Genomic DNA, 27,730 nt, shown 5'->3' with positions numbered 1-27,730 from the left:
CCTATGGAAAATTAGATGGAAGATTCCACTGACATGAGACAGGCTTAAGATAACTTGGATTTGATTTTGTTTGTTGTTGTGTCGGGAACAGTTTGTGACTCTCAGGTCTTATGTAGTATATTCTTCAATAATACTCTATATTTAAATGTTTGATGTGTAGCAGGCTCAAGGGTGTGGGGTTTCCACGTCACCAAGTTCAATAACAAAGCACGCCCCAGTAGCATCACTAGAATGCAAATGGAGAGTTTATAAGAGATTTTTGTACACTGGGGAAAAGGGGAGAATTCACCAACTATTTCACAGTTCACAAACCAGTCTCGTTGTCCGTTCCGTTTTCCAGGGGTAATCCTAAAACTCGGGTCCTCAGCCAATCCGGTTTGGTACACAATCAGACAGTCCAGGTCACAACGGGTAATCATACAGATATTGCGCTCTCTTCTCCTGCTCTCTCTTTTCCCTCTCTCTCTCCTCCCTCTCTTCTCCCGCTCTCTCTCTCTCTTCTCCCGCTCTCACTCTCTCTTCTCCCGCTCTCTCTCTCTCTCTCTTCTCCTGCTCTCTCTCTCTTCTCCCGCTCTCTCTCTCTCTCTCTTCTCCCTCTCTCTCTTCTCCCTCTCTCTCCTCCCTCTCTCTCACTCTCTCTTCTCCCGCTCTCTCTCTTCTCCCGCTCTCTCTCTCTTCTCCCGCTCTCACTCTCTCTTCTCCCGCTCTCTCTCTTCTCCCTCTCTCTCTTCTCCCTCTCTCTCTCCTCCCTCTCTCTCTCTCTTCTCCCGCTCTCGCTCTCTCTCTTCTCCCGCTCTCTCTCTCTTCTCCCGCTCTCTCTCTCTTCTCCCGCTCTCTCTCTCTCTTCTCCCTCTCTCTCTTCTCCCACTCTCTCTCCTCCCTCTCTCTCTCCTCCCTCTCTCTCTCTCTCCTCCCTCTCTCTCTCTCTCTCTCTTCTCCCGCTCTCTCTCTCTTCTCCCGCTCTCACTCTCTCTTCTCCCGCTCTCTCTCTCTCCCCCCTCTCTCTCTCTCTTCTCCCTCTCTCTCTTCTCCCTCTCTCTCTTCTCCCTCTCTCTCTTCTCCCTCTCTCCTCCCTCTCTCTCTTCTCCCTCTCTCTCTCGCTCTCTTCTCCCACTCTCTCTCTCTTCTCCCACTCTCTCTCTCTCTTCTCCCACTCTCTCTTTCTTCTCCCGCTCTCTCTCTTCTCCCGCTCTCTCTCTCTCTCTTCTCTCTCTCTCTTCTCCCGCTCTTCTCCCACTCTTCTCTCTCTTCTCCTGCTCTTCCCGCTCTTCTCCCGCTGTTCTCTCTCTTCTCCCGCTGTTCTCTCTCTTCTCCCGCTCTTCTCTCTCTTCTCCCGCTCTTCTCTCTCTTCTCCCACTCTTCTCTCTCTTCTCCCGCTCTCTGCACCTTTGTGCAGGCTGCCTCCTCCTTTATCACCAAGCACCCCCTGGCTTAATGACCCACAGCCTCGCCTCGTTGGGGCAGGACGTCCATATAAGGATTGGTGGTGGAGCCAGGGGGGCTGCAAGATATCTCCCCTCAATAACCACTCCCCTCACCTCTCCCTGCCACAGATGGTTGTCATGTCGAAAGACGCCACCACTGCACTACAACATGATTGATGGGTTTCAGATTGTGGTTATCGACCTTCAAAATGAATTTTGATCTGAATTACACATTCTAAAAAACTGTCCCCAGTTGTGTCCATGGGAGATGAGGATATGAAGTGCCATGCTGGGCTAATAGTGCTAATAGCCAGACTGGCCATTAACCTGTTATCACATCATTTCAGAAAGGAAAGGAGATAGGGAGAGGAATGTTCTCATATCTTTCCCCCTTTTTCTTTCCAATAGTCACATCGCTGCTCGTGGTATACAAATATTAAGTTAGCTCCATGAGTATCTGTCTCTCAGTCATGTATGTTCAGGGCCAGATTACGAAACGGGCCCTGGGGCCCCCGACCTACAGGCACCCCCCAACCCCCAAGATAGCAAAATGTGTAGAATTGTAGGAAATTAGCTTTAAAACTACAACATTTTCTCTATGACCCATGGCAAAAGTGTAGAATTGCAGGAAATTATCTTTATTACCCTCATGACAGGAATAGCATTATAAAACTGCAACCACAAAAATGTGGTACTCAAATACAGTAGTCCAGCAGGAACACTGCCAATGTTAAAGGTAGACATTTTCAGTTAACTGTCTGAAAGTCATGAAAGGATTCAAACCCACAGTAAACTTAATGAAAGAAATCCCAGTGTGGAGGAACATCTCCTGAGAGACATCTTCAAATAAATACGTTATTCCTGATTGTGAGGTAAGCAATGTGCATTGAGCATCTCATTAACTTTAGTACTGCCGAGAACAAGAGAGAGGGATTCAGCCGGACATCAAGAGCGTGTAGACGGCTTTATGCCTCTCATGGGTCTCGTTGATATCTCAGTGACGCCTCGTTAAGCCTGCCACTTTTGTGTCACCTAAGCTCACCCCTTCCTCTTTTTCTCTCCCCTTTTTAAGAATCATATCTATTATTCATAATGGCTATAAATACACATGAGGATTCACACACTGTGGATGGTCATTATTCTCTGAGCAAAGTTATATCCTGTCAATTACACACACAGGTGAGAACATGCCGCTAATTCAATCTTTGTCTGAGACCTGGTGAAACGATCATAAGCATTACAGATGATGGTCAAATTAACTTTCCTTTCCCCTATCTATCTATCTATCTATCTATCTATCTATCTATCTATCTATCTATCTATCTATCTATCCATCTATCTATCTATCTATCTATCTATCTATCTATCTATCTATCTATCTATCTATCTATCTGTCACATCTGCTCCCGCTCTCTCCCCCTGCATCACACACTCCTATCATCCATTATGCACGCCTGCCTTCCCTCGTCACGTGCATCAGTGATATTGGACTAACCTGGACTCACTCATCACCTGTTATTACCTCCTCTATATTGGTCAGTTCCCCAGCACTGTGCCCCGCTTCTGCATTAATACTTTTTTGTCTGTATTATTAGTTTGCTGATGCGGTTCCTGTCTCGTTCCGTGTCTCTTCTTTATTAGATGTTTTACTCCCGTAACTGCTTCCTCTCTCCAGCGTCATCCATGTGACAGAATGCAGAAGCCTCTGTCGCAAGTAATTGATTCTGGAGAGACGAAGCAAACATCTATCTATCTATCTATCTATCTATCTATCTATCTATCTATCTATCTATCTATCTATCTATCTATCTATCTATCTATCTATCTATCTATCTATCTATCTATCTATCTATCTATCTATCTATCTATCTATCTATCTATCTATCTATCTATCTATCTATCTATCTATCTATCTATCTATCTATCTATCTATCTATCTATCTATCTATCTATCTATCTATCTATCTATCTATCTATCTATCTATCTATCTATCTATCTATCTATCTATCTATCTATCTATCTATCTATCTATCTATCTATCTATCTATCTATCTATCTATCTATCTATCTATCTATCTATCTATCTATCTATCTATCTATCTATCTATCTATCTATCTATCTATTTCCCCATGGATACATTTTTCAGCTTGCAGATGTCAACATTAAGACCGCTAATTATCCTGAAAATTTTTCAAATATTTCTGACAAAGCAGGTTGTTGGAGGCAGTTTGCTCAAACTGCTGTCTGCATCACATTAGCACTGAATACTACCGTACACAGGGCTGGACTTTTCTAGACTGATTTTGCAACGGTGGAGATGACACTATACATGTTGGGATCACCTGGTCATATATGACTTAAGGGCATTAAATGGCATTTGTCCCCTGTACAGTATAGTATAGTTAAATGACAATTTTTTCACAGGTTAAGCAGATTTCTTCAACACACAGCACTATCAGATTTTTAAATGTATTTATCTTGGGCAAGTCTGTTAAGAACAAACTCTTATTTACAATGACGGACTAGGAACAGTGAGTTACCTTGCCTTGTTCAGGGGAAGAAAGACAGATTTTTACCTTGTCAGCTCGGGGATTCGATCTAAGCAACCTTTCGGTTACTGGTCCAACGCTCTAACCACTAGGCTACTTGCCACCACAAAATGAGCTCTATCCATTTCATGATTTTCTAAGGCCTTATACAAACCCCAAAACACTTTTGAAGAAATGCTCTCTCTCCCCTTGCTGAGTCTACAGAGTCATTAAACTGCAAACCAACAGAAGAAAAACACTTTTAAACAAGTATTTTAACCCATTTGAATTGTCAATGACATGAAAAAACGTTCTTCAGTCCCTTGGTAAATCTAATTGCTAAATGCTGACTCAACGTTCACCTTGGCCAGAGCTTCTCTCTCCTCTACCTGGCATCAGGCCTAATCGGGTTCTCAGCAGGTGTTCGTTGGGGCTGGCAGTAGCCTGGACTCCCTGGGAAGAGTGTAGGGACAGCAGGCCATACATAAACACACATCTACTTTATGCCAGAGCTGAGTAGGCTGGTACACTCTACACTGTAGCAGCATCTGATAGTTTTCCAGTTCAGTACATATAATTAGGTGTTTACAGCAAAGCTGTGATATAATATAATATATATATATAGGATATTCTTAGATTATCAAATAACTCAAGCATAAATTGGAAACTATTTTTCCAATTTGGCACACAGAGACTACTGGTCATACGTAACCATAAGACCAAATAACACAGAATGTAGGCCCATGGTACGTCTTACATTTGTTTGAGAAAGCTAAGGGATTGGTCAAAAATATTGCTGAGGTATTGATAGGAAATCAGGAGATCAGATTTTACGTTTCCATTTAAATCCTTTGTAAATTCACTTCACAATGGCCTATCAAGTCAAAACATTTTAGGGTCATCAAAGACATTAACATGATGAGCCATGTTACGTTTGGCATTGATATACTAAATAATAAGGAAACTATTAACAATAAACTTTTTTGACTATGTAATGCTGATTTGCTGACCACGCCGCTCACGTCGCGTGCCTGAGCGTTGCAAAATAAATGTACACATACATGTTATTCAATCATTGCACCCACACTGCTCGGTCGTGTCAATGAGCGTCCACGTAGCCAGATGCTTAAATAGAACTTGGTTCTATTTGTGACACTTACCGCGCAGCAAATCCCGCCTCTCCCATCTCCTCATTGGCTTTAAGGGGCATACACCCCCGTGGGTGATTGAAAGATGAACTGAGGTTCACACTCCAGTCCAGTTGGTAGTGTAATTGCACCTTATAGTTGGTTGCCAACCGCCATATAAAGTCCAAAGAAGAAGATGCCTGAATGAGGAGCGATTACTAGAAACTAACTCGATTTACCCTTTTATCTGTGGATTACTTGTCGGAGTAGAGGACCTTGTGCATTTCAGGTAAAATAACAACCCAATGTTTATATCCCAGGACAAATTAGCTAGCAGCAGCAAGCTAGCTAGCTAGCTAAATTGCCATAAATGTTTAATGCTTTTCAACCTGTCTCCAAATTAATATAGTTGGTTCAGAGTTCGTTTTGATATTTCGACCTGCATGTCCTGATCGCATCTGGTGTGTGTGGACAAAATCAACATACGCACGATGGCGCATGCGGGTGCACGCGCACGAGCGGTCTGGTCAGCATGTAATGCTTCAAATAATCTTTTAAAATCTTCTTCTCATGGGCTAAACGTAGATTCACTCCAGATTTGGTCTTTGGACTCATCATAATAGTCCCTAAAGAGTTTGAGAAGATAACATTGATTCATTCAAAGATGGTCACAATATACCAGTAGATGCTGCTAACAGTACTTCAAAATCTTATTTTCATGAACCATAGAACCTAAAGACACCACCTTTGTAATGTAGGCCCATGGTACATTTCTTAACTTAGTTTGAGAAAGCAATGGGATTGGTCAAAATATGTTATTGACAAATCAAAAGTAAGACTTTATGTGTCCATTTAAACCACTTTAAATCCACTCCACAGTGGCCTATCAACTTTAAACTAGGCGTCTCTACAGGGTTGACTGGTTGAAACCAGGCAACACTTATTTGAAATGAAATCAGTTTTAACATGAACCATTTCATTATAATATTCAAATTTGAGCTGGTTCAGGTCTGGCGTATAGCTTTCTGATAAAAGTCTACAATTAACATATTTGAATCATCAATAAAGTGCTTGGAAGCTATGAACATTTGAATCGTTTTAATACATTTAAACTTTCATTCATTTTAAGGGTATCAGCAGCATTATACATGAACTCTCCAGGAAGACTGATGTCTACATAATGATCTTAGTTGTATTTGGCGTACAGGTGTCATTTCAGTTGAAAAAAGGAGAAACTTAAAGAAACAGCTGACATATTCAAACAGTCATATCAACCAGAGAACTATGGTTTAAAAGTCGGGGACAAAAACAACCACAATGTGATCTTACTCTGCGTTAGTTCAATTCAATTAATAACCAAACAACCATCCATTTGTACAGTAAAAAAAGTCTCTAGTTATGCTATAATGGTACACATACACGTCTTCCTCTCTTTCATCTGGTCTGTAACTCGTTTGAAAGCAGTTTAAAGCTTTGTGGGGGTTCTTATGAAACACACAAACATATTTTTTGAGAGAAAAGAAAAGTATGAACATTAAAGCATTTCTTTTGTCATCGGTTCTAGAATTCATTCACTACTTCTCTACGTTTCAGCTGTTTTCTGTTATGTGTAGATGTTTAGCAACAGGTAGGTTGTGCGTCTAGCATCAAGAACTACTGTACTCAGTTGATAGGTTACAATTCAGTAACCTGATATCAAAGCATGGACTGTAATACACGACAGTAGTGTAAATTATGGCTTAGGAAAACTCCTATATGGCTTACTTTAGTATGGCAAGTGTCCATCTTTGCAAATGAACTTAACATGGTTGTGGCTGAGCTGCTGCTAAAGGAGTTAAGAGAGGAAATATCCATTTGGAGAATACAAGACAGTTTGAGGTATCGTTCCTTCAATGTCAAAATACAGTTTTTTACACGACCTTTTTCTGACAACACACCGTTCTATTTAGAATTCTCACATTTCTATCAAACATGTTCACATCCTTCAACTACAAATAAAACAGAAACAAAACGAGCCAACCAACATGAAAATCCAAATGAAAGGGAGTGAATCCAAAAATGGCAATAATTATAATATTAATAACAATAATAACATTTTAAAAGGAACGTCTTCATTTTGGCAAGATTTCCCCACACAGCAGGACAGTCTTGAGAGGGAACATTTATAAAATGAAAGAATAAGAAAGGTTCTGTAAAAAGAAAAGCATATCATATTTTTTTCATTATTTTTTTTGTTTTGTTCAAAGAAATATTGGGTCAACTTATGTCTTGTTATTCAAATAATAAAATATTGACCATAATGTTTTTAGTTTTTTCCTTTTGGTATCACACTTATTTTAGCATACTCCAATAAACAAAAATGGTAGATAAGGTATTCACAGTAAAAAATAATAAAAAGGAAGGTATCAGTGATACCTGGAGTAAACATTTGATCTAAAACCTTGAAGGACAGTGGCACTATGTGACTTTATTAGGGTATCTGGCGGTAGCTAATCTAATTCTGCACAGAATACTAGATTCAGAAACTGGCAATGAAAGATGGACCTCCACACAAAACAGAGACATAAACTTGTAATGAGGCTAAGTTTTTCACAGCCATTCAAACAGTTACAACACAATTAATTTGGAGGATCTGAAAACAAATGTACTTAAATGGAATCCTCTTATGCTTGATGGAGACTTTCTCAAGTATCTCCAGCAAATTGACTGGGATTTTATTCAGTAGTTACAAAAAGGGGAAAGGCGGTGCTCTATCACAACATGGATATTCATGTGGTTACGTCATTAATAAATGGAACTGAAATGATTGAAAATGTTAGAATATGGTCATAGTATTGGTCATAGTATTTATATAATTCAAAAGACAGTTATTTGGCCATTTCAACTCCATCCTTGTAACAATATATGAAAATATCCCATTTTTGGAAACTGAAAATATGTGGAATTCCATGCCTCAAGTGGTCTGCCAGTGAGACACGTGAAAAACTATCTGTGAACATTTTACAGTGTTACAGGTGGTTTCTTGAATTATCTTTGTAATTAGTTTTTTTGGTTTATGTAAGCTGTTTATGTTTCTTAGTTTGTCTCGTCATTGGCTAATGGCAGCCCCTTAAAACAGGAACCCACCTGAAAACAACTTTTTTACGAAAAGGTTCATCGAGGAAAGACTGAAAAGCGTAACAATCATACATCTTTGGATATCGTTCGACTTGGTTTTCATAGAATATTTGGAAAGTTTTGTTGAAACAGCGATCTACGGTAAAAGCTAGTGTCATTTGTGCGGTAAATGTGAGGTAAGAATTGAATATGAATAGACATGAAGACAAAATACAAAACAAATTAGTCACTCAAGAAAGTTAACCATGGTCTGCTGAACAGAAGGTTCCCATGACAACAAAGGTATTTGAGGCACTGCAAAGCAATCACCTTTAGTTGGTGACAGAAAGCTTCCTGAAAATGGCCGTCTCAGCAACAATATACATTTCTAATTACATTTTGGAATTCTGCAGGAAAGGGCAAAAAAGTCAGCAAATTCATCCATAACAGAATGGTGAAACTTGGGATTTATATTCCTTAATGTCCATACTTTCATGCAATGTTCAAAGTTGAAAAAATGCTGTGCGTTCATGTTTATCGCTCACGTTCGGTCAGGCTTCCAACTTTGTTTCCTGTTCCACGTTTCTGAGTCATGTCTTCCTCCAGCAAGACGAGATGGTGTTGGCAGCGGCAGGTGATGCCTTAATAAAGAGACATTCCATCTCGCTTTTCCTGTTTGACTGAGGAGACATGTCTGTTGTTCTTGTAGTGCTCCACAGCTGGGCTCCGAGACAGCTTGATTTGACATCATCAATGATGGTGGTCTCTCCATCACCCATTTGTGAAGCTGATGAGTCTGAGGTAGAATATGTACTTGAAGCATAGCCATGTGCTTCCATACTGCATGTCAGTAGCTGAAGTGACCCAACTCTGAATGAACCGCTTTAAATTAAGGCAGACGTTCAGGATTTGGACAAGGTGTTGAGTCCCAATTGTAGGGTTGGAAGCTGGTAGGCGATTCTTGCAGAGAATAGGCAATCAGGAATCATACAATGTCAAACATATGTGAACTGGCAAACCCACAGATCCAACCAGTTACATTCTGGGTAGAAGAGGGGCCTAGTGACATTCAATCACAATCCAAGGCCTCCTGCTTTTCTTGACAGGAAGGAATAGAAAGAGTGTACCGCCCTCTGAACACAAGGAGTGGCAGCTGGCACAGGACTGGCATTGGCACCCAAAAAGAAAAGGGGGCACAGAAGTACCCTTTTGGTTGAGGTAGGTATGCTTGACCAGCAGCACGACAGGCAAAATGGTTACCTTGATAGCTCTGACGTTCTCGTCAGGCTGAGGTAGCTATCTTTGGAGGTAAAAAGTTTTGGTGGGGGAGCAGAAAGTTAACAAAGAGTTTGGGATAGGGGGTTGAACAGAAATGGCTGAATCTGTGATCACTCGACACCAGACCGCCTCAAGGCTAACATGGTGAGACAACAATCAATTAGCAAGGCTAAAGCAGACCACGTTACGTAGCCCTGAGGTACAATCTTGTGGAGCTAACCAGAGAACACCTATCAACTGAAAACATTCACTATATCTACTGTTTCACAAGCTGAACAGAGAAATCACTTTGGTACTGGCCTCAGTGTAAGACTAATAGACTTTCTATCTCATCCATTGACTCAAGCTCAACATCTGAGAGAGCCAACAAGCTCAACATCTGAGAGCCACGTTTACTGTTCAAACTGGTAAAAGGCCTCAGTATATCTATCAGAACCTGAAAATGGCACCATTGGCCATTAACTTAAAATGACATAAAATGAAGCTATTTATGGGGTTTGGTTTTAAGAAGATGCACAATGTCCAATACCACATAGAAAATATAAAGAATATAGTAATATTGCAGTTATCTTCAAAGATGAGCCAGCAGCATTTTACCTAATGAGTCATTTTGAATAATAAATGGTCTGTGCCCATTTCCTCTATGGCTATCAATACATTTCCATGGAACTAAAAATAAAATGTTGAAATAAGGCTTTCAGGTTTGGTGTAAAAGACATGGGGTTAAAATCTCAATAGTTACTCATGACTACATTGGTACTACTTTGTTTTTACTTGAAGCTATTATAAAATACCTTTTTTCCTTTGTGGTATTGGACATTCAACAGAAGACCTCAACACATCATCTCTTACTCTCAGTTTCATTCTCAATCTCTCTCTCTCATTCACTGCTAGAACTACGGCTGGACGGACGCTGCAATAGGCAGACTATGGCTAAGGCGTTGGTGGGCAGGTGAGGTGGAGGAACCATAAAACAGCCATTCATTTCTCAGGCTAAGGGGACTGGGCTTGGGGGGGGGGGTAAGTGGAGTGGTGTTTGGGTGCTTTAGCCAGTGCCTGTGCCAGGCTGGCATGGTGGGGGCTGCTCGATGAGGACTTGGCACTGCGCTGGGGGGGCTTGACCCTTAACAACCATCACTGGAGCAGTGATAGAGTCACATCTCTACAGGCAGAAAAGAGAAGGACGGTTATTATTATACTAACCACTCCATAGGACACAGAAAGCTGGAACTGTGAGTGTGTATGGTGTAGAATTGTGCATATTGCAGCTCCTTACCTGTGGCACTAATTCAATGACCTCAGGCATGCGGATCACCCCCTCTTTAGGTGGGCTAGCCCGCTGGTTCCTGTCTCCTCCTCGGGGCCCTGACCAGCCATCTTGGGTCCCTTTCCTGCAGAAGAAGCTGGGGAGAGAAGCATTCAAACATGGAATGAGACCCGTGTCCTCGAGTCAAAGTGACTCAATATCCAGGCAATAATAAATAAAGCAATGTAAACTAAAACCATATTCAAAACTTATTCTGCTACCATATTACATTTGACCAAAAAGTGCTTCCTTACCTGCGGCGGTAGCCAAACATGAGGAACAGAACACAGAAGAGGATGCATGCCATGCCAGTGTGGATTCCCACCACAATGCCAGTCATGGACCCCTCGTCATCCTGTTTGCAGTTACATGGGCTCTGCCCACCTGGACAAGCACACACAAAAATGGGTTTTGTTTGTGGAAAAACAATACGGGATACACATACACACTCACAAATGCTCGCACAGACACGCATAAGTGCCACGACTCACACCATCTGTGGTGTCAATACAGCGATCTGCTTTAATTCTAATATAATGAGGCAAATATTGTGCACTATTTATACCCAGAAAGAGTTGAAAACAAAAGTACACAAAAAACACATTCTCTGTTCTTGTGGACTTGGCAAACATCTGTACAGACACACACTGAGATGTTCTTTCTGTGATCTGTAAGATTAACTAAAGAGATTTATATTACATTTACCTTTTCATAATATAGCTGACGCACTTATCCAGGATGGGTATATGTTTTTACATATATCCTCCGACTAGGATTGCAAAGCTACTCGTAATTTACCAATGTAAATTTGGTAATTAACAGAAAATATGTGGCAATCTATGGTAACTTTGGTAATTTACTGTATACTTCAATAGCTTACAAAAATATATATGAATGTATAGTATTCATTTATTATATCTGTGTCCATATTGTCCATGAGTTCCTTGTAGATAGACCATATGGTTCAAGAGAAAATAGCTGAATGAATGAAAAAAGCATCTAATCAGTAATGGCATTATTTTCAAATAATTATTTTTTCTTCCAACATTGACTTTTTTCACATCTGGCACCAGTCTGACGCCAAAACATTGACAGCAAATACATATTGAAATAGTAAAATAAATAGAAGTGTGTAAAACACTAATGGTATTCACTAAGTTGATGGTTTATATTTAGGATAATGTTTTACAGCTTTGTCATTCAATAGTTTTTTTTTTTAAATCACCTTCATTATTTTACATGTGATATTGCCAGAGGGCCACCAATAACTACAGACATCTGTGATAATCTAAAGTACCCAATAGTGCCACTGGATGTCTTTTTATAAATTACATACAATTCTTGAAAGTTACCAAAATTCTTGTAGGTAACTGGTAAACTTTAAAAGTTTCCAGTAGTATACCCTCCCTTTGCAACCCTACAGGGCAGCAGGTAGCCTAGCGGTTAAGAGTGTTGGGCCAGTAACTGAAAGGTCGCTGGTTTGAGCCGACTAGGTGAAAAATCTGCCGATGTGCCCTTGAGCAAAGCACTGAACCCTAATTGCTCTGGATAAATTACTCAAATAAAAAAATGTACCCCCTGACACATACTGACTAGACAGCATCATTGCTCCACATTGCCACCTGGTGGAGTATGTTAGACAGTACCATTTTACACTGACAGTTACACATAGGGTCCTGATCCTAAATCAGCTTAAAGGTCCGTGTTTGTGTCTCACCGGAGCTGGTCTTGGCGCTGGTACCACTCTCAGCCAGTGAAACCAGATGCTTGTTGGCAGCACCGTCCCCATTGCCGTTGTAGGCCACCAGTTGGATCTCATACACAGCAGCGGGTTCTGAAACAGAGATGGCCAGTTTGGAAAACCAACCATAGAAAGCAACACCCTAATACACAGCATTCATTCCATTTCAAAGGTCCTTTTGGTACCAGTACCGGCACTCTGCATTGTGAAAATGTCTACTTTGTGTGAGTCATTGCAATCTGAGACCCTGCAGTGACAGTGGTTAGGAGTATTCTGCCTCATCACTGACCTAGACGGGAGATGGTGTGGGTGTTGATGTGGCCGGGAAACACTTCCTGCCCCTGGAAGTTGGGCTGGGGGACCTCGCGGTAGGACAGCTTGAAGCCCTCTACCTTGCCCGACTTACTTGGCAGCTCCCAGAACACCTGCATGGCCGTCTTGTTCAGCACCTTGGTGAAGAAACTGGGAGAAATGGGTACTGTGAGGGGAGAGAGGGGAGGGACAGAGAAGATGAGTGGATTAACATACAAATTGAATTCCAAAGAAGAATTCCATGAGAAGACAGATAGAGAAAAGGGAAAGAGATGAGTGAGGCTTCGGATAAACAAACAAAATGTGAAAAACTAAAACAAGGAGATCTTACAGAAACAGGAAAAGATAGAAAAATTAAAGAGTTGGACAAATAAAAATATAGGTGCGATCGAGGAACATGAGAAATTAGGCACTCTGATATGCAACTGCTTATTTCCTCTCATTTCATGATGTCTAAATGACGTACCGCCCCCTAGTGTTGTAGCCACCACAGTGCTGGACTGCTGGCTGGCTCCCAGAGGGGAGTAAGCCTTGAGGTAGATGGAGTAGGTGGTGGCGGGCTCCAGGGTGGTGAACTCATGCTGGAAGGTGGTCTTACTGACAGCTTCCTGCAGCTCTCTGCTGTCTGGCTCTGGAAGGGACAGGAAACAGGAAGTGGGGTCATCATCTTTGCATCTTACGACAGGAAGGTATTAAAAAGAGGCAGTCTTGTGTACTACTGGAGTACTAGATAAATAAGTGTCAGCAAAAAAATATCTTCAATTCTTCATAAGAATTCCATGAAACAGCAAAAATATAAGATTCACTTTGGACAATGAAGTTGTATTATATTATAACAGCCTCCTTACCGCCCAACATGCGGATGTGCAGCACATATCCGATTATGCCGTCGGTGACCTCTGGAGCGGGCTGGACCCAGGTGAGCTGTAGGGTAGTGGGGGACAGGGCTGTGGCAGTCAGGTCCTGGGGGGCCTCGGGCAACTCCGTGGACTGGGTGAGGGCCAGGCGGGCACTGGCCTGGTTGGTGCCAGCGCTGTTCTCAGCAATACACTGGTAGATGGCCTCGTCTTCCGTGGTGATGCGCGTCACCGCCAGCGTACTGTAAAGGGGGTGGGGGAGGTGGGGGGGGTATTGTTAAGAGTTGTAGTGACTAATAATGATGGTGTAATGAATATATTAATAACATTACTTAATGTTTCATTTGAATCTTAAATATGCAGATCTAAAAGTAAATCTAGATGAGTTAAAGCATACTAACTACTGTACCTGTTATTGTTGGTGAGCTTGACGTTGTCACCAGGCGTCAGGATTTTGCCGTTCTTCAGCCAGATGAGGTGAGGCTCGGGAACTCCCTGGGCCATACAGGTGAACACTGCACTGCTCCCTGCTGGTCTGGAGACAGACTGTGGCCACTGCAAAAACTCAGGAGGAGCTGGGAATAGAGAGAAAGAAAAAGAAAGAGAGTGAGCGTCTCCTATTTCGCTACGTGCTATGTAATTAATGTATGTGATGAAATGTTCCAACATCTTCTATTGTCTCAAAGTCTGCTTGGCAATATCTACATTATGTAGTTTATTTCAATTTAATTTAAATGAGAGGGGTTGGGGAGGGAGATGGATAGGGGATGAGATACTGCTTGCTATTACATTATCAGTGGCTGCTTTGACTGTGCAGTGTTGCCTATGTCTTGCAATTACTATAAAGCACAGTAGAGGGCAGTATAGATGTTTCAGCAATGCAGTTGACACAGATGGACTTGATATTATTCTGACCATTCTGGTTGTGAGACTAAAATGAGAATAAGATAAACTTGCCAAAATTATGTTTTGGATAATGGACAGTGTACAAGAGATATAATCTTGATTTCAATTCTAGGGTTTACTCAATATTTTATATGCCCTGTTTGTGCTCAATTTAATATAGTTTAGGTGTCGAATGTTACTCAAAGAACTTGAAAAGGATGAAATGGCATTCTGTTCTGTATTTTATGTGGTCAGGATGAGTGTTTGCCTCTGAATCCAAATCCCCAAATAATCCACAAACAAGAAGAGCCACCACATCTCCAACGAGATAAGAACATTAAGGTCCAGACTCAGACTCAAACTGAGCATATGCCAAAACAAGGAGTCCAAAATCAAGTTCATTATCCATGACAGCAGCATCTCGTCCCCAAATTAAAGCGGCACCCCTGTCCGTCCCTCTTGTGACACCCGAGTGGAGAGGGAGACAGAGAGGGGCACAGAAGCAGTCTCTCGGCCACAATGGCATAATGTCTGTGTGCAAAAACCTGAGGCCTCGCCCCCCTCCACACGCATCTCATTGATCTACTACTTCCCCTACCCCCCTCGTAAAAATTAGCTTGCTCACAAATCCATTGTCAGGACTCTGGGAAAAGCGGACCAAGAGGAGAGGGAGGTGGGGTGGGGGGTGTAGGGGTGATGGGGCTGGGGGGTTGGGGCGGCCATCAATCAATGGCAGGGATGGATTTTATTTCTAACCAGGGCGCTGGGCCTCAATCTCTTTGCATTAACAAGGGACAGGAAAATAAAAGATGACATACAAGCTGGGCCTCTAAAGCTTGTGTACCGAAAAGATAAACATAAATGCTTGGTTTAATCTTGTGGAGATTTGAGGATATTGAGGAGATATATATCTGTTAGGGTTCCCAGGGTAGCAGAACTTGGATATGACAACAAATTGTGCTAAACATTTTTATATAACCACAGGAACACGTTTAGTCTCCCTAACAGTTTTTCTTCCGTCGTCTCCCTAACAGAAATCCACCTGAGAGCAAAGCATAGGGCCAAATATTGGTTTAAGGAAAGTTGAAACAGTAAGCTGCCATAAATGGCCCTGTAGACATATCCATCAGCAACGAACTGTCCAATGCCTTATGCCTAGACTGACAGGAGTACTCCAAACAGTCTAGAATAAGTGTTTAATAAGTGTGTATTTCACTTCAGCTCCAGCAGTGTGGAGAGCTGAAATTGAGTTTGAGTAATGGTGGATCAATGCTGGATGTGTGTGAGAGCCTGGTGACAGAACGGCAGTCAGGGTCATTGTCATTCTGTTTGCAGAGAGAGCTCCCCAGCTGTCCCAGCCTGCCCCTCTGCAGAAGGGACCGAGGGGGTAGAGAAGAGGTGGAAAAGGGAGACTGTGGTTAGGGTGCAGGTTTGCTGGTTTGCTCATTTGAGAGCAAAAAAGATGGCTCCCATTGTGAGAGTGAATGGGGGCTGCTCCATACTACTGCATTTGGGGGAAGGACGGGTAATGAATCTACCCTCTAGCATCCCTCTCTCCTGTGCTAGAGTGCACTTCACACTTGGGCGAGGCCATTTATTTAGAGTAGAGATGCATTCAAGCCCTGTTATTTCAATGAGGATTAGTGGTTCCTTTTGTTTCAGTGAACTAGAGGAGAAACCTGCAGTGAATGCTTTTCTTTGGGTCTGCCTGTCCCTCAGTCTAGGTGTTTGCCTACCAAAGGTGTGGCTGGACTATCTAGAGTTTTCTGTGTTCCTGTACATTGCTGTGACTCTTATTGTATACAGCAGACTTCAGCATTCTGGTCACACACACATTTAGGTCCTCAATCATGAAAACCAAATCACGGTCGTAGATTGGTTTTCAACTGTTTCACATCATTTCTCATACAGAACTAAACCTGAAATATACTGAACTATCCAGAAATATACTGAATGTGCTTCCCTCTCTGTAAACCTTATTGCAGTGTCTTCAGAGCAATACAATGAGTTGACCATGACCATGGCTAAAATCGAACACAACATCCATCAGGACAAAGTTCACGACACATAGGTCCCAATCAAACACCTCATGGCAATTGTGAATTGTCCTAACTTCCCTGGAATATTATGTACATTTTCAGAAGGTGTGAATGAAAAGTAACTCTCAGCTTTCCCTATGCATGAGGATGCTAACCAAAAGCCATGGGAATGGCGTGTAGGCATACACATAGATGTCCCTTAGAATAAGCTGTTTTGCAAACACACAATGGCTGTCATGTCCCTTTGTGTCCTGAGCCCTTCTGTGTGTCTGACTGGCACTCGTGGCCTCTGTCCCCTGAACTTGGCCTTGCCTGTGTCTGTCGCCTGCAGCTGTGACAAAGACAAGTGTCCCCACAGGCCAGGGAGGTGGAGCGAGGACCGTCTCGCTGCTCTATCAAGGCCTGCCAATCATAGGCCTATAACAACAAAAAACCCATCAAAGCCCCACCCCCTACCACTAAAACTAAAACCCCACCCCCAACCATCTCACGCATAATTTCCTTAGGGCCTGCAGGGAGAGGGTCAGGGGTGAGAGATCAGAGGTGATCCCTCACTCTGGCACGATTACTCTGCTCCCCCTCCTCCTGCACTTGGGCTTTGCTAGCACTGTCTGTTTTATTCTGTTTCTATATCTTGTTATCTTTTATCAGTTCTCTGTTTTACAATTTCTTCTGAATCTGTTCTCCCTATATCTCTCTTTTTCTCTCGGTCAACCTCAATCTCTCGGTCAACCTTAGGATCTTAATTTGAGCACCCTGTTGCAGAAAAACTTGTTTTATAATTTATTATTTTAATCATCCCTTACTCTACCTCTCTCTGCTTCCCTGTACATTATATCTCCCCTTACTGTCTATGAGTGTGTACAGTATATCTCTATTTGCTGTCTATGAGTGTGTACAGTATATCTCTCCTTGCTGTCTATGAGTGTGTACAGTATATCTCCCCTTACTGTCTATGAGTGTGTACAGTATATCTCTCTTTGCTGTCTATGAGTGTGTACAGTATATCTCTCCTTGCTGTCTATGAGTGTGTACAGTATATCTCTCCTTGCTGTCTATGAGTGTGTACAGTATATCTCTCCTTGCTGTCTATGAGTGTGTACAGTATATCTCTCCTTGCTGTCTATGAGTGTGTACAGTATATCTCCCCTTACTGTCTATGAGTGTGTACAGTATATCTCTCCTTGCTGTCTATGAGTGTGTACAGTATATCTCCCCTTACTGTCTATGAGTGTGTACATTATATCTCCCCTTACTGTCTATGAGTGTGTACAGTATATCTCTCCTTACTGTCTATGAGTGTGTACAGTATATCTCTCCTTGCTGTCTATGAGTGTGTACAGTATATCTCTCCTTGCTGTCTATGAGTGTGTACAGTATATCTCTATTTGCTGTCTATGAGTGTGTACATTATATCTCCCCTTACTGTCTATGAGTGTGTACAGTATATCTCCCCTTACTGTCTATGAGTGTGTACATTATATCTCTCCTTACTGTCTATGAGTGTGTACAGTATATCTCTCCTTGCTGTCTATGAGTGTGTACAGTATATCTCCCCTTACTGTCTATGAGTGTGTACAGTATATCTCCCCTTACTGTCTATGAGTGTGTACAGTATATATCTCCTTGCTGTCTATGAGTGTGTACAGTATATCTCTCCTTACTGTCTATGAGTGTGTACAGTATATCTCTCCTTACTGTCTATGAGTGTGTACAGTATATCTCTCCTTGCTGTCTATGAGTGTGTACAGTATATCTCTCCTTGCTGTCTATGAGTGTGTACAGTATATCTCTCCTTACTGTCTATGAGTGTGTACAGTATATCTCTCCTTACTGTCTATGAGTGTGTACAGTATATCTCTCCTTACTGTCTATGAGTGTGTACAGTATATCTCTATTTGCTGTCTATGAGTGTGTACAGTATATCTCTCCTTGCTGTCTATGAGTGTGTACAGTATATCTCTCCTTACTGTCTATGAGTGTGTACAGTATATCTCTATTTGCTGTCTATGAGTGTGTACAGTATATCTCTCCTTACTGTCTATGAGTGTGTACAGTATATCTCTATTTGCTGTCTATGAGTGTGTACAGTATATCTCTCCTTGCTGTCTATGAGTATATCTCTTCTGTCTATGAGTGTGTACAGTATATCTCCCCTTGCTGTCTATGATTTATCTCCCTTGCGGTCTATGAGTGTGTACAGTATATCTCTCCCTGTCTTACTGTCTATGAGTGTGTACAGTATATCTCTCCTTGCTGTCTATGAGTGTGTACAGTATATCTCTCCTTACTGTCTATGAGTGTGTACAGTATATCTCTCCTTACTGTCTATGAGTGTGTACAGTATATCTCTCCTTACTGTCTATGAGTGTGTACAGTATATCTCTCCTTACTGTCTATGAGTGTGTACAGTATATCTCTCCTTACTGTCTATGAGTGTGTACAGTATATCTCTCCTTACTGTCTATGAGTGTGTACAGTATATCTCTCCTTGCTGTCTATGAGTGTGTACAGTATATCTCTCCTTGCTGTCTATGAGTGTGTACAGTATATCTCTCCTTGCTGTCTATGAGTGTGTACAGTATTTGCTGTCTATGAGTGTGTACTCTCCTTGCTGTCTATGAGTGTGTACAGTATATATCTCTTTGCTGTCTATGAGTGTGTACAGTATATCTCTCCTTGCTGTCTATGAGTGTGTACAGTATATCTCTCTTTGCTGTCTATGAGTGTGTACAGTATATCTCTCCTTGCTGTCTATGAGTGTGTACAGTATATCTCTCCTTGCTGTCTATGAGTGTGTACAGTATATCTCTCCTTACTGTCTATGAGTGTGTACAGTATATCTCTCCTTACTGTCTATGAGTGTGTACAGTATATCTCTCCTTGCTGTCTATGAGTGTGTACAGTATATCTCTCCTTACTGTCTATGAGTGTGTACAGTATATCTCTCCTTGCTGTCTATGAGTGTGTACAGTATATCTCCCCTTACTGTCTATGAGTGTGTACAGTATATATCTCCTTGCTGTCTATGAGTGTGTACAGTATATCTCTCCTTGCTGTCTATGAGTGTGTACAGTATATCTCCCCTTACTGTCTATGAGTGTGTACAGTATATCTCTCCTTGCTGTCTATGAGTGTGTACAGTATATCTCTCCCTTACTGTCTATGAGTGTGTACAGTATATTCTCCTTACTGTCTATGAGTGTGTACAGTATATCTCTCCTTACTGTCTATGAGTGTGTACAGTATATCTCTCCTTACTGTCTATGAGTGTGTACATCTCTCCTTACTGTATATCTCTCCTTACTGTCTATGAGTGTGTACAGTATATCTCTCCTTACTGTCTATGAGTGTGTACAGTATATCTCTCCTTACTGTCTATGAGTGTGTACAGTATATCTCTCCTTGCTGTCTATGAGTGTGTACAGTATATCTCTCCTTGCTGTCTATGAGTGTGTACAGTATATCTCTCCTTGCTGTCTATGAGTGTGTACAGTATATCTCTCCTTGCTGTCTATGAGTGTGTACAGTATATCTCTCCTTGCTGTCTATGAGTGTGTACAGTATATCTCTCCTTACTGTCTATGAGTGTGTACAGTATATCTCTCCTTACTGTCTATGAGTGTGTACAGTATATCTCTCCTTACTGTCTATGAGTGTGTACAGTATATCTCTATTTGCTGTCTATGAGTGTGTACAGTATATCTCTCCTTGCTGTCTATGAGTGTGTACAGTATATACTGTCTATGAGTGTGTACAGTATATCCTTGCTGTCTATGAGTGTGTACAGTATATCTCTCCTTGCTGTCTGAGTTTACAGTATATCTCTCCTTCTGTCTATGAGTGTGTACAGTATATCTCTCCTTGCTGTCTATGAGTGTGTACAGTATATCTCTATTTGCTGTCTATGAGTGTGTACAGTATATCTCTCCTTACTGTCTATGAGTGTGTACAGTATATCTCTCCTTGCTGTCTATGAGTGTGTACAGTATATCTCTATTTGCTGTCTATGAGTGTGTACAGTATATCTCTATTTGCTGTCTATGAGTGTGTACAGTATATCTCTATTTGCTGTCTATGAGTGTGTACAGTATATCTCTATTTGCTGTCTATGAGTGTGTACAGTATATCTCTATTTGCTGTCTATGAGTGTGTACAGTATATCTCTATTTGCTGTCTATGAGTGTGTACAGTATATCTCTCCTTGCTGTCTATGAGTGTGTACAGTATATCTCTCCTTGCTGTCTATGAGTTTTATTTTATTTATTTTTTTATTTCACCTTTATTTAACCAGGTAGGCCAGTTGAGAACAAGTTCTCATTTGCAACTGCGACCTGGCCAAGATAAAGCATAGCAGTGTGAGCAGACAACACAGAGTTACACATGGAATAAACAATTAACAAGTCAATAACACAGTAGAAAACAAAGGGGGGAGTCTATATACAATGTGTGCAAAAGGCATGAGGAGGTAGGCGAATATTCAATTTTGCAGATTAACACTGGAGTGATAAATGATCAGATGGTCATGTACAGGTAGAGATATTGGTGTGCAAAAGAGCAAGTAAATAAATAAAAACAGTATGGGGATGAGGTAGGTGAAAATGGGTGGGCTATTTACCAATAGACTATGTACAGCAGCAGCGATCGGTTAGCTGCTCAGATAGCTGATGTTTGAAGTTGGTGAGGGAGATAAAGTCTCTCCTTGCTGTCAACTTCAGTCTATGAGTGTGTACGACTGATTTTGCAATTGTTCCAGTCACAGGCAGCAGAGTACTGGAACGAAAGGCGGCCAAATGAGGTGTTGGCTTTAGGGATGATCAGTGAGATACACCTGCTGGAGCGCGTGCTACGGATGGGTGTTGCCATCGTGACCAGTGAACTGAGATAAGGCGGAGCTTTACCTAGCATGGACTTGTAGATGACCTGGAGCCAGTGGGTCTGGCGACGAATGCTGTAATGAGGGCCAGCCGACTAGAGCATACAGGTCGCAGTGGTGGGTGGTATAAGGTGCATTAGTGACAAAACGGATGGCACTGTGATAGACTGCATCTTGTTTGCTGAGTAGAGTGTTGGAAGCCATTTTGTAGATGACATCCTTGCTGTCGAGGATCGGAAGGATAGTCAGTTTTACTAGGGTAAGCTTGGCGGCGTATCTCTCCTTGCTGTGAAGGAGGCTTTGTTACGGAATAGAAAGCCGACTCTTGATTTGATTTTCGATTGGAGATGTTTGATATGAGTCTGGAAGGAGAGTTTGCAGTCTAGCCAGACACCTAGGTACTTATAGATGTCCACATATTCAAGGTCGGAACCATCCAGGGTGGTGATGCTAGTCGGTGTGTACAGTATATCTCTCCTTGCTGTCTATGAGTGTGTACAGTATATATCTCCTTGCTGTCTATGAGTGTGTACAGTATATCTCTCCTTGCTGTCTATGAGTGTGTACAGTATATCTCCCCTTGCTGTCTATGAGTGTGTACAGTATATCTCTCCTTGCTGTCTATGAGTGTGTACAGTATATATCTCCTTGCTGTCTATGAGTGTGTACAGTATATCTCTCCTTGCTGTCTATGAGTGTGTACAGTATATATCTCTCTTTGCTGTCTATGAGTGTGTACAGTATATATCTCTCTTTGCTGTCTATGAGTGTGTACAGTATATATCTCTCCTTGCTGTCTATGAGTGTGTACAGTATATATCTCTCCTTGCTGTCTATGAGTGTGTACAGTATATATCTCTCCTTGCTGTCTATGAGTGTGTACAGTATATATCTCTCTTTGCTGTCTATGAGTGTGTACAGTATATATCTCCTTACTGTCTATGAGTGTGTACAGTATATCTCTCCTTGCTGTCTATGAGTGTGTACAGTATATCTCCCCTTGCTGTCTATGAGTGTGTACAGTATATCCCTATTTGCTGTCTATGAGTGTGTACAATATACTGCAATACTACTCCATTTCTGTTTAGCTTTGTTTCCCTTCTCTCTTGTGTTTAGTGTATGTGTACATGTCCCACTATCTCTATATTTTTCCATCTTTCTCTCTCTCTCTGTCTCTTTCTCTTCCCCACAGATGGTGATTATGCAGCCATTGTCTGACTGTGGCCTGCATCTGTCCTGGTCAGGTGGTCCCCTGGTGCAGCCAATTTATGACCCCCAGCAGCCAGCACCCCAAATTAGTTTGGGGGTGGGGGGCAGGAGGCAGACGCAACCAGGGAGATGAGGTCTGAAAAGGCATCCCATAATATGCAAAGCCAGACCAGACTTCATAAGACCGAAAAGGTCTGCAGAAGGTAAAGGCTGGTCAAGTTCAAGTAGAATCAGTGAACTTAGGAGATTTTCAGGCACATTGAGGCATATGGTATTTGACATGAGATATCAAGGGATTGAGTAAACTAGAATTAATATGGTATGTTTTATTGATGTTAGATTTGGGTATAGCCTGAGTCCCTGATATAGATGGTGTTAACATTATGGACTGGATTTTTGTTATCTACCCCCCACATTAACTGTATGAGTGGTTTTAGAAAGAGCAGCAATTTTATCCACACTGTAACATACACACATGTGTTGATCAAGTTATGAAAAAGCAAGGGAAACTAAACCGATTCATATCTGTATATGAACGCTGACTGCAATTGTACTCCTCCAAACCTATTGATGGTTTGACCTCTTTGTTTTCAAATGAAGTTATGCTCTTTGTGCCTTTTCCAACGTCAATCAATAAATGAATGAATACATTCACCAAGCACAATAAGGGTGCTAGCCAGATCCTGATTTTGAAAGACACAGAAAGCAGATATTGATTGATTGAGTTGGGTGGCGAGGACAAGCAGACAAACTCAGCCATAAACACCAGCTACCAGTATACATTTACAAATGTGTGTACTATCGTGCCATTTGGCAGTGTATTACTGACGTACAGGAACGTATCACCTGACTAAACACTCCAACTATGAACACATACACACACTCACTCTGAAACTCACATTTGAGTGTGTTTGTGTTTGAGTGTTACTCTGAGTTTATATTTATGTAGGCATAATTGTGAGTTGAATCCATGGGATGAACCACCATTAAGATGCTATAGTATAAAACAAGGTATTATGAGCTAAAATAGGTAGAGCAGAGAGGTAGAATTACACATAAAGCCTCGTTGAAGTAGAGGGAGGGTCATTTCAGCAATAAACGGTATCTCCTCCATCTTTGTCCAGCTGGAGCCCAATGCCAATAGAACATGTTGGCCAACAGCAGAACACTAAGGCCCCGTGCCAGGAGGTCAAAGGTGACCAGAAGACTTGGGGGATGTCAGTTCACTCTTAAGGTCATGGTCAAATCTACCAAAGGTTAATATATTCTGACCTTCCTAAAATAACCCCAGCATCCCCACCATCCTCCATCCTGTTTATTACCTCTCTCCCTCCATCTCCCCATCCCTCCCCCACACCCTTCTATATTTACCCCCCAAAACAGAGCCCTGGGAGAGCCAGGTGCTCCCCTAAGGGAGACTTGAGATGAATTTCCAAATGGACCCCCAGACCCAACTCCCTCAGGCTCCTCTGTAGATCTGGAAAGACCACATAGGTTTCAAAAATATGCTAATAGCATCACCTTGTCTCTTGAGTGGCTGGGTGGAATGTCTGACATGTTTTTTCTACCTATCCACTCATTTCAGATCTACAGAAGTGTTTTCTGGGTAGGGGCTAGGGGGGCATTTAGCATAGGCCTGGGAGGCACCGGTCTATTGAGGTGATGGTTGAGTGGTTTCCTGGAGGCTGGTAATGGTGGGTGGGAGATCTGAAAAGTGCTATATCAACAAAGCCAATATTGCATTGTGTGTATTTGGGGTTTGAGGGTTAATACTAGTGTGTTTGGTGTGAGATTGATGGGTACCACGACTCACCCTGCACCACCAGTCTGCCCAGCGCAGTACGCCTCATTCTGGTCCCAGGGCGGTTGGCAGAGCACACGTACACCCCAGAGTGTTGCAGGTTGGCATCTGAGATCATCAGGTTCCCCGTACCCAGCACCTGGATGCCCTCCACCCCGATGGAGCGCCCGTCTGGAGGAGAAGAGAGAGATAATGCAAAAGGGGGAGAGTTAGAGTGCTGAAAGTCTCATCTGTAGCAAACATGGATGATTTATTTAGCACAGAACTACTCAACAATATTAAGGCAGCATTCAGTCAATGTTCAACTACCAAGGCCACATTGACGTCTTATATCATGTGTGTGTTTGCTGTCACTTCTGTAACCCGAATAGGTGTCAGAAAAGTGACAATAACACAGATTTTAACGGTTAGCGATAACAAATTGATGTTACGAGACAATAATCTCTGTGGTATAATCATTTGGTCTTGGGTTTGGACAGTGATGTAGGTTGTGTGAGAGGGAACAGTGATGTAGAGTGAGAGGGAGCAGAACCCTACCCAGCCGACTCCAGGACACGATGGGTCGAGGGTTGCCAGTGGCGATGCACTCCAAGATGGCAGTCTGGTGCACAGTGATGGTCAGGTTCTGAGGACCCGACAGAATCACTGGCTCCTTATAGATCCGTGGAGCTGCCACTGTAGAGACAAAAAGAGAGAGAGAGAAGATAGGAAATGGTGACAAAGTAAAAATACAGATATCAGTAAATACACAAACAGATATTTGTTATTAGCAGATATGATCTCTGACACATACATACTCAGAGAGGACAGCTTCTCTTACCAGTGACAGTGAGCTGGGCCTCGTGGCTGTAGCGAGTGTTAGCGATGTTGGTGGCTACGCAGCGATACACACCACTGTCAGCCCACCTTACACCGGTTATCTGCAGGATCCCTGTGGGCAGGATGGTGTACCTGAATACAGGAAAGGAGAATTATAGTGTGTGTGTGTGTGTGTGTGTGTGTGTGTGTGTGTGTGTGTGTGTGTGTGTGTGTGTGTGTGTGTGTGTGTGTGTGTGTGTGTGTACGTGCCGTGCGTGCGTGTGTGTGTGTGTACCCATGCGTTACCTGTTATCATCAGTATTCACAGCGGTTCTGTTTTTCTCCCAGGAGATGCTGGCCTCTGGGATTCCATTTACCTGGCAGGTCAGTCTGGCAACGCCACCCTCATCCACCGACTTGGACTCTGGGTGTGTGTGGAACTTAGGGAGAGCTGTGTGTGAGAGAAAATAGTCATGTCCAAGACGGTTTTCAATGTCCTAGAACCCGAAAAACAACAAAGTCCCTGGAGACAGGTCTTTCTGATAGGCTTAGAGCAACTGCGTTTTTCTTAAATGAAAGTGAATCACCATGGTAACCCCTTTCCCTAAGGGGAGAACCACCAATCCTTCCAATAGCCATAATTCTGCTGGTTTACCCAAAATCCCCTGCACCTCCCAACCCCCAACTACCCACTTCTGGTTTTATTTGGCCAGAGGGAGGGGTCAGGGGATTGAGTGAATGAAAGGTTGTCCACTCAGTGGGGCGTTTAGAGTGGGGGGAGGTGCTGTGGTTATTAATGTTCAGTCCCAACTGGGGACAGATAATGGAGGAAGGGGTGGGAAGGAAGGATTAAAGCAGTCAGGTATGATTTAAAGGCACAATGTGCAGTATCAAATGAATGAACACACATAAAGAATGTCTTGACCAGCATGGGAGCCGGTTTATGTGAGATGCTATGTTCACTTCAATGGCTTGCTAGCCATTTCAAAGAGTTTACATATAACTTCTGCATGCCATGTAATGTGTCACACATGACTCTTACAGTATACCGTATGTGTATCATCTGTCTTATGTATGACTACTAATGTGTGTGTGTGAGCACTCCAATATGTATATGTGCCTGCGCGTGTCTGTGGTGTGTGTAACTTACATGCCAGCTGAACCCTGGCCTTGCGGCTGATCAACATGCCATAGTGGTTCTGGGCAGCACAGTCATACTCCCCAGCGTCCGTCTCATTGCTCTCTTTCCTCTTCTGGAAGCTCTTGATCAGGAGAGTTCCGTTGGCCAACACGCTAGCCTTCGGCCCGGTGGGAACGGGCACTCCGTTGCGCCGCCACATCACAGAGATAGGCCCCTCCCCTTCCACCTGGCAGTCCAGCATCAGGGGCCGATCACGCACGGCGATGACATCATTGGGCTCCTTCAAGAAGGCCAGCTCAGAGGCTCTGCCCAACACTGGGTGAGAGAAGAGGAGCATGGGAGGTCAGGTACTGCTGAAATTCTCCTCCATTCAGATGATGATAAGGATGATCATGATGGAGGTAAGAGGGCTGATGTAGATGACAAGGGACATCCTCAGGACAGAATGGAGCATCTGATGATGATGATGATGATGGTGGTGGTGGAGTTGATGATGAAGAAGAGGACAATGATGGAAGTAAGAGGGCTGTTGAAAAATGACAATGATGAAGATGAGAATGAGGATGATAATAATGATGACACACACACACACATTCACACGGACACACACACACACACACACGCAAAAGACTCTTAAAGCTGAACTGACATCAGGAATATGACCTATCACCTACTATTACACTACTACACCAATCAATCAGTGATTCCAGTACAGAGCCATCAGAGGGCCAGAGGTTGAAACTCTCCACTGAAAGATGGCTGATGAAGCCATCCAAGTGCTGATGTCATCGATCTAAGTGGACTTTTTTCGTAAATTATTCTCTGTTAACGACCTATCTATTGGTTTTGTGTAGTGCCTTAAGCACATATCACACTGTGTTATATCACCATTGTAAAATATAGCTCCTATATAGTTAGCAAGTTTAGGAGCTTCCAATAACGACAATATATGGCCATGTGGTTCTGGGGAAATATATTGAAGCACCTTTCTTGGTGGATTGATTTATAACAAATAAACCGTGTGTCTGTTTAAACTTTTCCAGTGCTCTATGTAAACCAATCTCTGCCCAACTAGATGTTGGACATAATCCAGGCCCTTGTGTTCTTAATAACACCTTAATTACCGCTGAATAACAGGGTTGTTAATGAGAGATTAATAGGGGAAAAAGAGGACGCTGGATTACTCCTTGGCTGGGAATCACACACTGATAAATGCCCAGTTTCATTGAGCAAGAGCAGACAGCCTGAAGCCCTAACTCTTTCCCCACAATGAGACCCTGTGAAAAGTGAGACTGCCTCTCTCAGTGGTG

At 42.4% G+C, this 27,730-nt stretch overlaps 1 protein-coding gene across 1 annotated transcript; it reads right to left on the bottom strand.

The window, feature by feature from the left end:
* Positions 1-11,011: 11,011 nt before the first annotated feature.
* On the bottom strand, positions 11,012-26,757 carry LOC112222617 (immunoglobulin superfamily DCC subclass member 3-like). The gene is made up of 11 exons (XM_042304654.1): positions 26,430-26,757; positions 25,586-25,730; positions 25,290-25,432; positions 25,019-25,156; positions 24,494-24,652; positions 14,081-14,246; positions 13,663-13,913; positions 13,281-13,445; positions 12,792-12,980; positions 12,485-12,595; positions 11,012-11,145 (listed from the first exon to the last, which is right to left on the bottom strand). The coding sequence occupies exons 1-11, from the start codon at positions 26,755-26,757 to the stop codon at positions 11,012-11,014; spliced, it is 1,929 nt and encodes a 642-aa protein (XP_042160588.1).
* Positions 26,758-27,730: the final 973 nt, after the last annotated feature.

This window comes from Oncorhynchus tshawytscha, linkage group LG23, assembly GCF_018296145.1.
Source record: "Oncorhynchus tshawytscha isolate Ot180627B linkage group LG23, Otsh_v2.0, whole genome shotgun sequence".
NCBI lineage: Eukaryota > Metazoa > Chordata > Actinopteri > Salmoniformes > Salmonidae > Oncorhynchus > Oncorhynchus tshawytscha.
This window is presented reverse-complemented; position numbering and strand designations above follow the sequence as displayed.

Coding starts and splice junctions, on each gene's coding strand:
- LOC112222617 (XM_042304654.1), bottom strand. CDS start 26,757: ATGCTCCTCTTCTCTCACCCAGTGTTGGGCAGAGCCTCTGAGCTGGCC. Junction 25,433..25,585: donor GTGAATACTGATGATAACAG/GTAACGCATGGG, acceptor TCCTGTATTCAG/GTACACCATCCTGCCCACAG. Junction 25,157..25,289: donor TGTCACTGGTAAGAGAAGCT/GTCCTCTCTGAG, acceptor TTGTCTCTACAG/TGGCAGCTCCACGGATCTAT.